Source organism: Euleptes europaea, chromosome 3 (assembly GCF_029931775.1).
Source record: "Euleptes europaea isolate rEulEur1 chromosome 3, rEulEur1.hap1, whole genome shotgun sequence".
Classification (NCBI taxonomy): Eukaryota; Metazoa; Chordata; class Lepidosauria; order Squamata; family Sphaerodactylidae; genus Euleptes; species Euleptes europaea.
The window spans coordinates 107710470-107724537 of NC_079314.1; the positions used below are offsets into that span (position 1 = coordinate 107710470).

A 14068-nucleotide genomic window follows, 5' to 3' on the forward strand; every position below is an offset into this window, starting at 1 on the left:
TAGATGGGGGTACCGTTCATATCGTCATACACGATACCGGCCAGCCGTCCTAGGAGCTTCTTCCTAGTGGCATAAGTATCAGGGTCCTCTCCAGGAGCCTGAAAGTCTGCCCAAAAAAGAGCTTTGACAGAGTCTCCTACTCTGTTAAATTCCATGATTGCCTTCATCCAGTCTATCACAGAAGCCATTTTCAGGTTTCTGGAGGCTATAACCGACTGGAGTCGGGGGTGCTCATGTTGGGGGGTACACCTTAAAGCTAAGGTGGTCAAATCATCTGCGTCCGCAGTCGCGTAAGAGGAGGAGGCAGTAGCCAGCCAAGTTATGACTGTGTCCCGATTTAGGGGGCCAACATGGGCGGCTATAGCCTTGAGCTCATCCGCGGTCCATTTCCGGGTCTCTGTGACTCTTTTGGTCACAGCCGCTTGCTTTCCTTGTTTGGTGACTACACACCGTGACTGTATAGGTTCTACTGGGGCTGTTTCAAGGGGGGGGGGGTGCTCGTCCATGATGGAGGAGTGGGGGGAGTGGGTTCATTCATATGACCGAGTATTGGGTACAGGGGTATAATGTCATCCTCTTCTTCGTCACAGGGGTTTACTGTGCTAATAATGGATTGCTGAAGGTCTAATTTCTGTTTTAGGGCTCGAATCTCTCTTTTGCAAGCCTCGTGGGAGGCTGCTTCAATATTTTGGTTGGCTTTCTCTGCCAGATACTTTGCAGCTTGGGCTGCGCGGGCGTGCTTGTTTTTGATTTCTTCTACCTGGTTCTCCAACTCCTTAACTCGTGATATTAGAGCATCTTTTTCCTTGATGCGTTCTAACATGGCTGCGGCTACTGTTTGGTTTTCAGTGGCTAATCTCTGGATTTTATCTTCTTTCTGCTGCAATAGGACATCTTTCTGCTGTTTTTGGGCAGAGAGCTGCTCTGCCTCATCAAAAGCCTTCCTGGCTTCATTTAGCATGGATGTGCAGTCTCGGAGGGCTGTGTACAGTCCCCAAGCTATATATCTATCCTTCTTTGAAGAGGACGGCTTGTCCTTCTCGCAGAAGGCATTAATCGCATTTTGCAAGGTTGCAATAGGGTTCTCAGTGCAAAAGCTGTTTTCTTCCCACGGACAATCACCTTTCTTAGCTAGCCATTTTGCCAAACGTGGGAGACTGTCCTGCTGTTTGAACATCTTGCTTAAGTTACTCTCTTCCCCGGGCGGAAGTGGCATGAAAAGTTCAATCCTCTCCTTTCTTTACCCTTTAGGAGCTCTACTCCGGGCGGAGATGGGTCAAAAACAGTTCAGTCCCTTCCTCCTAACCCTTGACGGGGCTTAAAAATGCTCCCCGGGCGGAATGGCGTAAAAAACCTAAGTCTCTCCTGGCTTTACCCTTAAGGAGCTCTACTCCGGGCGGAGAGTTTCAGGCAGTTTAATCCTTTCCTCCTAACCCTTGGCGGGGCTTAATTTCAAAAATGCACCCTCTGGAAAAGCTGAGCCCTTGCTCACCGGCTATACCCGTCACTTTCCAAAAGAGGGGGGGGGAATCAGGTTACTCGCTTCACCTGTCCTCGGTTGCAGTTAGGACTCTCCTGTCCGTCTGCTGTTTTAATTTCCTTTTCTGAGTCAGTGAGCGCAGGCAGTCTAGGTCGCCTGACCCCTCACGTCTTTGGGAAGTTGAGGCTGTGAGCGCAGGCAGTCTAGGTCGCCTGACCCCTCACGGCTTTGGGAAGTTGGGGCGGTGAGCGCAGGCAGTCTAGGTCGCCTGACCCCTCACGGCTTTGGGAAGTTGGGGCGGTGAGCGCAGGCAGTCTAGGTCGCCTGACCCCTCACGGCTTTGGGAAGTTGGGGCGGTGAGCGCAGGCAGTCTAGGTCGCCTGACCCCTCACGTTTCTGGGGAAGTTGGGACGGTAAGCGCAGGCAGTCTAGGTCGCCTGACCCCTCACGTTTCTGGGGAAGTTTGCTTTACTCACTCTCTGGAAAATCTTGCCACCCACCAGGGTAAGGCTCTTTTAATCTGTGGGGGGGGGCATAAGCTATCCCTTTGCTTAGCCCTTGCTGCAAAGTCTCTGCTAGGGGGTTCTGAGTTATATCCTTGGCTCAGCCCTAGAGACTATTTCCTTGGCACCTGGCCAGCACAAAACAGAACAACTACTCAGGCTCTCTGGCAGTTTAAAAGGGGTAGCCTTGCCTATCTCCTTCAGCTAAGGGTCCCTGACAATTCAAACTGCTCTCCTGGCTCTCCTGGCCAGTTTGAAATGGACTCCTGCTTTATTTACTAAGCAGGCTTCCACTGGGCAGATTCTGTGCTGTTTAGAATCTGGGCTCTCCTGGCCTCTTAAAAGAAACTGGGGGCGGGTATTTTAACCCTAGCAAAATGGGGGGAGAGTTTCCTATGAAGGGGGGATTTTATACATGCCTACGTGTGGGTGCAGGGTGTCTACGTGTGAGTCCTACTCTGCAATTCCCATCCCAGATAGCCATTCAAAATGGGGAATCTCAAGAGAGAGATGCGGTTCCCAGGGCGACACACACCCGTCTCCCTTGCATTGCCGGGAAGGTGGCCCGGCGGGCGGCTGAGACGAGTGGTGGGCAGAGATGAAGGGGGGAAAAGCCAACCCACAAAATAGTGCTCTCTAGAGCCACACACACATACACACACACACTGTCATTTTACGTGACAATTGGTTTTTGGTGAAAAACTGGTCAAAATTCAAAGCGTCTCAAAAACTTTTTCCTACGTCTACACGCTAAATACACACGTGTCGACTCATGTGCATTCAGACGTGTAGGAGTGCCCGCATTCCTCCACCAGTAATCTGTTACCCGAATTGCTCCTTTATATGGGGAAATTAGCTGAGCAATCGGCAACTATGTATTTTTAGAGCGGTATCGCACTCAACTATACCAGAATCCGTTTAATGAGACGTTTGAATAAAGACAGAGGCTAGGAGTTCCAAATTAAACAGTGTTTATGTATTCAGGCATTCAAATGGTGCATCACAAGCATACAAGAAACTAGTAAATTAAAGGCAGTAGTACAGGGAAATTTGCCAATTTGGCAGGATATCGTTGACCCAATATATTTACCTTATCTAGATGAGGTGTTGTCCAACTCACGCAGACTATAAACAGATTGAAAAGGAAGACCGAGATGGGGGTAGGGGTTCCCGTGGGCTTGACCAGCAAGGCGGGAGGGAGCGTGGTAAGGCTCGCGAAACCAAACCAACAGAGTAACGGCAAGGGTGCCAGGAAAGACCTAAGGTGAGCTGAATGGGCCAGGGGTATCCTAATTATACTGTTTTCTGGGGGCGGGAAGAGGGGTTTGACCCCTCCCAGGTTCCCAGGTGGCAAAAAGGTGGACAAAAGGATTAAGCTGTGTCTACCGGGGCAGGGTAGTGAGAATTTGGAAATCTATTATAATTCCAATGGCTTTCACAACCCGAGATGGTCAAGAATCTTTCTGCTGATGGGATTTACATTCCGGAACAATAGGTGCGATCTGTGCAAATGTCCTGGGGTCTCTGCAGCTGGACAGGAGGGATGACTCATCTGGATATCAGGATTACTGCTAACGACTTATTGAGCAACGGAGGAAGTTGGGAGGGGGAGCAGCTCGCATTGGGTACGTGGCTGTCAGCTCTTTGCGAAATGGCTGCTTCTAAAACAGAGATGTACAGGAACATGGCTCCTCTCAGGTTCACAAGAGACAGCCCTTTGCATCTGGTTCCTAGTAGCTGGTTGCCCGGGCTGGCAAGAGCAGCTGTGTCAGTTTCAAATGAGCTGCGCCGCGACTGCCCAGTAGCGTTTGAGGCAGGCGTGCGGCTAGAAAGCAGTCTGTGCGCTTGCATACCGGGTTGCCAGGTCCAGTCCTGGAGATTTAGGCAGGCCCGTATGCTATCAAAAAGCACCTGAGTTTGTTAAGCAAGTACCTTTTTGCACAGTGGAATTCAAATGTATACAAACACAACTAATCACGACCGTTAGCAGTCGAGAAGGCAATCTTACTAGATTTGCCAAGCTAACCCCTGTATTGTGCGAGAGGAATTCAAGAGTCCCTGTTGAGCCTTAGTTGGACAGTATCAAACTTGCTGATGAATGCTGTAGCAGCAAAACAGGGGTTCGTGGGGGGAGAGAGAGACCCGAGATCGTTATCAAGAAAAACAGTTTGTTCCAGCTGGTCACCCAGTCGCTCGAGCAAGCAAAATAAATGGGCCCCGATTATACTGGGGCACACACTTTTAACCAAAATCGATGCCTATCAGGTTGTTTACAAAGACTGGAGCCTCTAGAGCTCAGGCAGTTATTTCCAGTTCCAGTTCTTGTTATTGTTCACAGTAACTTTCCCCTGACATTTACCCTACTAACTTAGCACACACACACAGCGAGCTAGTATCCAGGCAGACATTCTTCCCCTGGTAACTCAACACACAGACATAGAGTTATCCTGCCCAGCAACAAGCTAATCCCTTGCTGACTTAATACATTTTCAATAACTTTACAGAAGGGAAAAGAGGTTATTACAAACTTATTAAATCAGAATATTGTCGGAGGCTTTCACGGTCAGAGTTCATTGGTTCTTGTAGGTTATCCGGACTGTGTGACCGTGGCCTTGGTATTTTCTTTCCTGACGTTTCGCCGGCAGCTGTGGCAGGCATCTTCAGAGGAGTAACACTGAAGGACAGTGTCTCTCAGTGTCAAGTGTGTAGGAAGAGTAATATATAGTCAGAAAGGGGTTGGGTTTGAGCTGAATCATGGTCCTGCAAAAAGTATCAAAGGTAATGTGCTAATCATTGTCCTGTAAGTATCAAGATAATGAGGGTGTGGTATGTTAATATGGAACCATTGTATCCTGAAGTGATCTGTTAATGTGTGAAATCCAAAGCTAATCTGCATGGCTATTGCGGACTGTAGTCTTTGTTAGTCTGGAGGTTTTCAGGACACGAAGCCAAGCCTTATTCATCCTTAAACTCTCTTCTTTTCTGTTAAAGTTGTGCAGATGTTTATGAATGTCAATGGCTTCTCTGTGCAATCTGACGAAATAGTTGGTAGAATTGTCCCGTCTTTCAGTGTCTTGGAATAAGACCCTGGGTCCTGTTTGTTATTAAACCAGACTGCTTAAATGGATCTTCCATATTCAGGGGAAATCTATCTGGCTGTCACGATGCAGATTCTTCAGTTTCGTGCTCAGTGTTCCCCCTGGAAAGTCTTTATATGTCTTTACATGAACAGTGTAATAACAGAATTGTACGCTCTATGTATGTTTGTACTTTTATTTTTATTTTATTATTATTATTTTTTATTATTATGTATATTTTTTTCTTTTTTTTGGATTTATTATAAAAATCAATAAAAAAAATTATAAAAAAAGAAAGAAAGAAAGAAAGTCTTCGCTCGTCAGCCACGAAGGGTTCAGACGCAACGTCTCACGTTGCTTCCTGCAGCGCGACGCCTCCCGGCGCTTGCGGTCCGGCGTTCCTCCCTTTCCTCCAGCCGCCCAGCGGTGCTTGCACATAAAACTACAACCCCCAGAATGCTTTGCGCCGCAGGGTTCTCTGCGCGAGCAGGAAGAGCCCGGGAAGATGTCCCCTCTGCAGCAAAGAAGAGAGCAATGGGGTGAGCCGATCTTCGTTGCAGGCTGCCTAGGAAGGTTCCGTGTTTGGGAACTTTAAAAGGAAGGGCTCTTGGGTGCATTTCGTGGGCTTTAGAGCCATGTACAAAGTGCATCTCCCCGCATGACCCATGTCTTATTGGTGGTTGAATTGTAAACTCCTGTTTGCGTACAGCTGTTTGGAACGCTTCTATTAGCTATGGAGGGGGGGGGGCGAGTTGCAAAGTGTAAACCATTCTTTATTACAGAATTCAGATTCTGTAATAATTCAGATATATGATTTATAATTTGTTATGTAATTTTCTTTTTGTTATTTGCAAAAACTAATAAAAAACTTATTGGAATAAGTTATATATATATATATATATATATATATATATATATATATATATATATATATATATATATATATATAATAATTCAGATTCCTTCCCCTCTCTCTTCCCTTTTTTTAGCTGGCGCCTGAATGCAAATGCAAGATCTGAAGAAGAGAAAAGTATATATATATATTTGTCTATAAAATCCTCCCTCCAAATGCAAACGCCAAAGCTGATGAGGGATATTGTGCATTGAAGAGGAGAAAAGTATATGTAAATTTATCTATAAAATCCCACCCCCCCAAGTGCAAGCCCCAAAGCTGATGAGGGATATTGTGCATTGAAGAGGAGAAAAGTATATATAAATTTATCTATAAAATCCCCATCCCCCCAATGCAAGCCCCAAAGCTGATGAGGGATAATGTGCATTGAATTTGCTATCAAGGTCTTCCCGGGTATAGAGCAGCTGGAGCGTTGATTTTGGGGTGGGGAGGGACCGCCATCCCGGGAACATGAGGAACGACCTGTCCGTGGCGTTTGCTGGAGCCTCTCTGTCTCCGGTGGCGTCCCGAGCAGCCTCCTTGCTGGAGGAAGCGGCGGATCTGTTGGTGGTGCATTTGGACTTCGCTGCTGCTGCCGACCGGTGTGAGAAAGGCTGCCAAAGCCTCCTGGGGGATCTGGAGAATGAGGACTCTGGCAGGTAAGTGCTGGATGTCACGACTGGCGACTTCTGGCCAAAGAGCTAGGCAGAGATGGCCTGTGGTTGCTTGGAAGGGGTGTGTTAAAAGAAGGGTCCTTCTTTCCTGTGAGGGGTGGTGCTTGTTTTTGGGGCACATAGCTCACAAATGAACTTCCACATTGCAACTAGGGACGATGCAGCCAGGCTTGGGTGCGAAGGTTGCTTTCCGAAACGAAGAGGGTGCTGGAGGCTCAGTCCTATTTGCATGAGTCCTTTTCCCTAGAGAGATGTGATGAGCGGTGATTATGTTGCAGCGAGGAAAGGGCATTGAATACATGTGTAGAGGTGCTGTCATCTTTCTGTCACTTGGGCCTTGGTGCGCTAACCCTCTGGGAACGAGCCTGTGTCCCCTCCCCACTTAAATACTGTGTCATGTGATATAGTGCATATATGTGTATATTCATCTGCCACAAGAGGGTGGACTGATTGCACAGGCAGGGGACATGAGTGCATCCATTTGACATTCTCAGTGCAGTGTATGGTAGTGGAAACTGCCATTAAGTCGCAGCCGACTTATGTCGACCCAGTAGGATTTTCAAGGCAAGAGACGTTCAGAGGTGGTTTGCCATCGCTTGCCTCTGTGCAGCAACCCTGGACTTCCTTGGTGGGTCTCCCATCCAAATAATAACCAGGGCTGACCCTGCTTAGCTTCCGAGATCAGATGAGATCGGGCTAGCCTGGGCCATCCAGGTCAGGGCAGTGTACAGTGGCACTCCAAGACTCCTGTGCCTTGCTGTGTGTAGAAATTTGGTGGTGGGGGAACGCAAATGAATTGATGCCTCAAGATCTCCAGTGCTCAGTGCAATCATCAGGATGTATCTCTTGCAAATTTTAATCTCTGTTTAACTCTACCGGGAGAGGGAGAGAGATCTGAGCTTCAGCACTCCCATCAAGATAAAATCGAACTTTTCAACACCCTGAGACTACAGTCAGGAAGTCTAAATTTTCTCTGTGGTCCCTGAAGGGGTGCAAGGGGCTGGTTAAACTGCCCTCAAGGTTAGGATGCTGCTTGCAACAGTAACATTTCTTCCCCCCCCCCCCCGGTTGTTGTTTGATGAACCAGCTCTGAAGAACTGAGATGCTCCTTGTGCATCGTGGGTATCCAGGCCCTGGCGGAAATGAACCGATGGAGAGAAGTCCTCCCTTGGGTCCTCCAATACTACCAGGTTCCTGCACACTTGCCTCCAAAAGTTCTTGAGTTGTGGTGAGTTCCCCTCTTGTATATAGGTCTAGTTCTTACTAAGGTGGTAAACCTACGTTTGGGCTGCACCATTCGGACTGCAGGTGAAGGGCTGATATGATTGAAGGTTATACAAAATGATTCCATGCATGCAGAAAACTAGATGTCAGAGACAAGTATTCTAGCATAGTCTTCTCCCTGAACACTAGCTTTCTCCATACAGGAAATTTTTGTATGGCTCAGGGAAGCCCCATAGAGCCCAGATACACATTTACTATCTTGCTATGAATATTTCCTCCGGATGAATGTTAAATAAGAGATGGGCTATTCCCTCCCCACACCTAGAATCTCTGAAGTCAGGTGGTGGAAAGTGCTGTCAAGATTCAGCCAGGTCACCCCTGGCCGCCGGCGGGGGATGGGGAGTAGGGTTGGGAAATCCAGGAGATTTGGGAATAGAGCCTGAGGAGGACAGGGACCTCAGTGGGGTGCCACAAAGTCCAACCTCCAAAGTATCCATTTTCTCCTGTATAACTGCTCTCTGTAGTCTGGAGATCAGCTGTAATTCTGGGGGATCCCCAGGTCCCACCTGGAGGCTGGCATCCCTAATTAGGGTTTTCAAGGGAAGAAACATTCAGAGGTGGTTTGCCATTGCCTTCCTCTGCATAACGACCCTGGTATTCCTTGGGGGTCTCCCATCCAAGTACTAAACACAGCTGACCCCGCTTAGCTTCCGAGAGATGATGCGATCAGCCAATCCAGGTCAGGGCCTCTGAAGTCTACTGATAATACATTTTAAATTTGCAAACCAAAAGAGCATACTCAAGTTTTCTTACGGAGGCACATGTGAGCTTAGCTACTTGTGCTCGTGCTTAAGAACTTAAAAAGAGCTTTGTCAGATCACTCCAAGGTTCATGTAATCCAACGTTCTCTCCAATCATCTCAGAAATTCACAGGGTCTAGGTGGCCAGTGGTCCAGCTTCTCCCTGCCTTTAGCTTCAGTCACTCAGTTATAGCAGTCTATCCTGATTGTTTTCCATGTGTGGGTTGCAGGAATGAAACGGTAGGGCATCCTACCCAATTATTTCTGTCCAGGAGCACAAAGGTAGCTTCCAAAAGTCATCTGCCACTATCCTTTTTGGAGCCCCTCAGGAGAAACGGCACTCACGTTACATCAAATGATCTTGAAGAGCCAGCGTAGTGTAGTGGTTAGGAGGGGCGGACTCTAATCTGGAGAACTGGGTTTGATTCGCCACTCCTCCACATGAAGCCTGCTGGGTGACCTTGAGCTAGTCACAGTTTTCTCAGAACTCTCTCAGCCCCCCCGACCTCACAAGGTGCCTGTTGTGTGAGTGTGGGAAAATGAAGGCAATTGTAAGCAGCTTTGAGACTCCTTACAGCAGAGAAAGCGGGGTATAAAACTAACTCTTCTTTTTCTTGTCAAATATGTGTCCCACAGGAATTGGGGGCATTGGGACACAGGAGTTAGGGGCACTCCTCACTGTGCATATAAGATCTTATCTAGATTTGTCTTTTGGTTATTTAGAGAGCCAGCATGGTGTAATGGTTAAGAGCAGTGGTTTGGAGCGGTGGACTCTGACCTGGAGAACTGGGTTTGAATCCCCACTCCTCCACATGAGCGGCAGAGGCTAATCTGGTGAACCGGGTTGGTTTCCCCAATCCTACACATGAAGACAGCTGGGTGACCTTGGGCTAGTCACAGCTCTCTCAGTCCCACCTACCTCATAGGGTGTCTGTTGTGGGGAGGAGAAGGGAAGGTGATTGTAAGCCGGTTTGATTCTGCCTTAAGTGGTAGAGAAAGTCGGCATATAAAAACCAACTCTTCTCCTCCTCCTCCACTGCTCTTCCAGCTCAGGGAAGCGTTCAAAAGCTTATTTTTGCGTCAACCCATGTGAAATAAATGAGGCTGAAAGGGAGAAAGACACTTGACAGTTCATGAGCTTCATGGCAGATCAAGAATCCAGCCTCCCCACCAGGGTCCAGCTCTCTGTTCCTTCTTCCTTACTGGCCTACGATATGTCCTGTATTTTGAGAACTCCGAATAGTAGACATATATAACCCACTAGTCCATTAAAGCGGTGTCTTGTGATTCCTTTCCCCCCTAGCATCCTCCTCCATAGCAAAGTGAAAGAGCCTCTCGTGATGCTGGACGTTGGGAGTAATTGGTTACGTGCCTCAGCCAATCAGCACATGCCGACTTACGGCCTGTTGGTTCAGCTGTATCTCTTCCACGTTCTCTTGCCGCTCGGTCGCTTTGCAGAAGCGCGGGACCTGGTCGAAGGCTGTAAGGCATTAAGCAAGGAGCAGCGGCTGGAGGCACGCAGGGCCATTAAAGAGAAGAGGCGGCAGTGGTCGCAGCAGGCAGACAAACACCCAGATCCCAAGGAGCAGGCCGACATGGCGTGGAAGACTCAGCTGGGTAAGCGTTCTTTTCAACCCTCTTCTTCTGCAGCAGAAACCACGGTCCAAATATACTCATGATCCTTAAATAAAGTTGTTGCGTGCATATGTTTCTAGCGTGATAGTATCAGGTACCATCTTAAACTGCAGTAATTTAAACAATTGTTTTTTGTTTTCACACACAAATAATACATTTTCTTTATACTTCGAAGTGTACAGTATAAAATTTACAAGCTATTATTCAATTCACATAAACCAATAAGAGCCTCTGGAAAAAAACAAAAAACCCTACTCTCTGGCTCTTAAGCACCCAAGTGTGTCGACCAACAATTATACAGTCAAATTCCGAAGACCCTCCAGAGGCAAAAAATGTTTTATGTTCCATTGGCCATTGTGTCTTCCTCAATTTCTTAGAATCATAGCGTTGGAATGGACCACCAGGGTCATCTAGTCCAACCCCCTGCACAATGCAGGGAATTCACAACCACCTCCCCCCCCCCACACCCCAGTGACCCATACTTCATGCCCAGAAGATGGCTAAGGGTTCCCTCCCTCTCGTCATCTGCTCAAGGTCATAGAATCAGCATTGCTGACAGATGGCCATCTAACCGCTTCTTAAAAACCTCCAGGGAAGGAGAGCTTACCACCTCCCCAGGAAGTCTGTTCCACTCAGGAAACGCTCTAACTGTTAGAAAATTCTTCCTAATGTCTAGATGGAAACTCGTTTGATTTAATTTCAAACTTCAGCTTCATCTGACAGGACCTGCTGTTCGGTCTCTGCCAGGTATCTGGCCACAACCCCTTAAACCTAAAGGGATTGCTGCAAGTTTAAACAATTGTCAAATGTAGTTCGTGGTAACTATATTCCTGGAGATACTCTCCCACTCTTTGTGGGATGGAACTCCCAAGATCTCTTTCCCCATTTATTCATATACTTTTCTCTTTTGCTCTGCTGTATTAATCCTTTTGACCAATCTAGCCTTGTGGGATTGTCCATCAGGCTAGGAGATACTGTGATAGGCTACAAGCCTTTAAAGAGAGACCCCTGTGAAGGTCTTCCCTGGACTACCAGGTAGTTTCTCAGGTATGCAATCCAGACAATTCCTACCACCCAGTTAGTAGTTCTCTCGTGCTGGAATTGTGCTCCAGCATTCAAACAGGTAAATAACATATCTGGGTAGTGGGGACATGCATAAGGAACAGCACAAGGTACGCGTAGTAGAAGAAACGCACTTAAAACTTCTCCCAGTGATATTTCTATGGGATGTTGTCTCAAAAGGCTCTTACAGGCTATTTTTGGGGGAAATGTCCCTCTCTCTGTCCACTTTTCCCCATGACTTTTCTACTTGCCCACTTTCCTTCCATGACTTTTTCTTCCTGTATTGCAGGTTCAGTGTCCCAAAAGGTGTTGACCACCTTGGCGCAGCTGGGCAGAGCCCTGGGGTGCCTGGCAGGCCAGCTCGGCTCCATCCCCTACAAAAAGGCTCTCTTCGCAGCTTTCCTGTTGTTCCTCGTTGTCGTGAAACTTGATCCAGGTATGTGAACGAGAGACGCTTTCAGACCCTTGCTGATATTTTTTTAGCTTCTAGCTTACAGAGAGAAATTGGCAAAGCTGGATTTAGAAAAAGGGGGCTGCATTATTAGGCAGCGTGGTCTAAGACTGGGATGTTTGGTGAGGATTGGGAGCATGGGGGAAATTTAGGGCCTTGTTGAAGCAGCGCAGACAGCAGGGGGTAGCGTTAGGGTCTGGGGGTCTGAGAGAGGCCGGAATAAGGGCACCAGGTCTTTAAGCAGAAGCTGGATGGCCATCTATCAGGGAAGCTGCAGCTGTGTATTCCTGCATTGAGCTGGGAGTAGGAGTCAGTGGTATGTAGTAGGGCTGGGCGCCATTTCCCCCCTGCCTGGTATTTTTCAGGTTTGGGTTTATTAATTTTTTGAAATTCATGGTACCCCTCCCTGAAATTCATGATACCCATTTGCTTCTTCCCAAAAGCAGATAATGCCAGAGCTACTCAGCTGGTGCCGAACATGTTCACTTTCCAATGCTAGCTTAAGATCTTATGGTTTGTCCTATTTTGTTGTTGTTGAGTTTTACAGAATTCATCTTTGGCCGAAACCCCGCAGGGCTTTTTCGGCCCTGGCCCCGGCCTGGTGGAATAGTCTTCCTAGTGACATCAGGGCCCTGCGGGATCTTAAGGAGTTCCGCAGGGCCTGTAAAACGGAGCTATTCAGCCAGGCCTATAACTGAGGACAGCCGCGAGAGGATCCATCATCGCTGGCCTCCCCATCCTGCCCCCTACTCTTGAAATCTGGGGGGGGGGGGCTAAACTGCTGATATCCTATTACATTGTGGCACCTGGGTACATTTATGGCCATCTTCGTATAAGTGTTTTACTGAGATTATGGTTTGAATGATGTTGATGTTTTTATGTATTTTATATATTTTATGGTTTTTAATCGTTGTTACCCGTCCTGAGCCTGACTTGCTGGGGACGAGGGCGGGCTATAAATGTGAAAAATAAATAAATAAATGCATGCTTCGGCTTTCAGACATCCTGGCTTCATGTTTTATTGCTTTTATGTTGCTGCGGTTTCCGGTGGTCTTCTGTAGATTTTATGTTCTTTATTCCATGGTTAGTGAGGCTGTTCTTTTAATAACAGATTATATTATTATGTGACTAAATCTTAAATAATTTAAAAAGAAAACCAAAAACAGATAATTAGACCTGGCTTTCCTTCGCCTCACTGAAAGAGGAGGTACTTCAGATAGGGTTGCCAACTCCAGGTTGGGAAATTCCTGGAGATTTGGGGGGTGGAGCCTGAGAAGGGACCTCGGTGAGGTATAACGCCATATAGTCACCCTCCAGAGCAGCTGTTTCCACTGGGGAAAAGAGTCATAGAGTCATAGAGTTGGAAGGGACCACCAGGGTCATCTAGTCCAACCCCCTGCACAAGGCAGGAAATTCACAACTACCTCCCCCCCATCCCCAGTGACCCCCTACTCTATGCCCAGAAGATGGCCAAGATGCCCTCCTTCTCATCATCTGCTTAAGGTCATAGAATCAGCATTGCTGACAGATGGCCATCTGATCTTTGTAGTCTGGAGATTGGTTGTAATTCCAGATCTCCAGTTCCCCTCCCTAGAGACTTGCAACGCTAGTCAGAAGAACCCAGGAGGCATCATGGTTGTTTCTGCAGGCAGCCCCAATTTGGAAACAGCTGCCTTTATCATAGGAGGATACTCGGCTTGCAACCTCCAAACATTTTGTGATTGACCACAGCAGCCATTATGTGGAAGCACCCACTCCGTTCTAAAAATTCCAAAAGTGCCCACAGGCTAACTGAGATTGGGGACCCCTGACCTAGACATCATTGCCACCTACCTGGTGGAGCAGGCCCACCTTGGTTGATAGGTGCCGCTCCAGAATGTTTATTTCAACAGCCAGAATGGGAGACTGAATGTTCAGTAGGGACTTGATGGTTCAAACCTGGTGGTTCCCCATAGGCCATTGTGAATGAAAAAATTGTGACGGGTTGGTTGACAGAAGTAACTTTTTTTTTTTGTCACAATGGGGTTCCAGCTGTGGTGAGGGTATATTTTAGCTACATGAGAATTTGGAAGGTCAGATTTCATTAGTGATGCTTAACATTGTGGCTGGACAAGATATCTGCTGGTCCAGTTGGAAAATTAAACGTGCTCTTCTTTTCTTCCTCAGCGTCTCCCACCTCCCTGCCCTTCCTCTACAGGCTCACCCAGCTGTTCCATCAAGCCCGCTCAGCAGTATTTTCCTCACACTGCAGATCTCCAGTTCAAGGCTAA

General features: G+C 47.5%; 1 protein-coding gene across 1 annotated transcript; it reads left to right on the forward strand.

Annotated features, from left to right (window-relative positions):
• Nucleotides 1-6423: 6423 nt before the first annotated feature.
• PEX26 (peroxisomal biogenesis factor 26) lies at nucleotides 6424-14068 on the forward strand. The gene is made up of 5 exons (XM_056846595.1): nucleotides 6424-6611; nucleotides 7714-7854; nucleotides 9954-10267; nucleotides 11637-11783; nucleotides 13965-14068. Exons 1-5 carry the CDS (start codon nucleotides 6424-6426, stop codon nucleotides 14066-14068), a joined length of 894 nt encoding a protein of 297 aa, XP_056702573.1.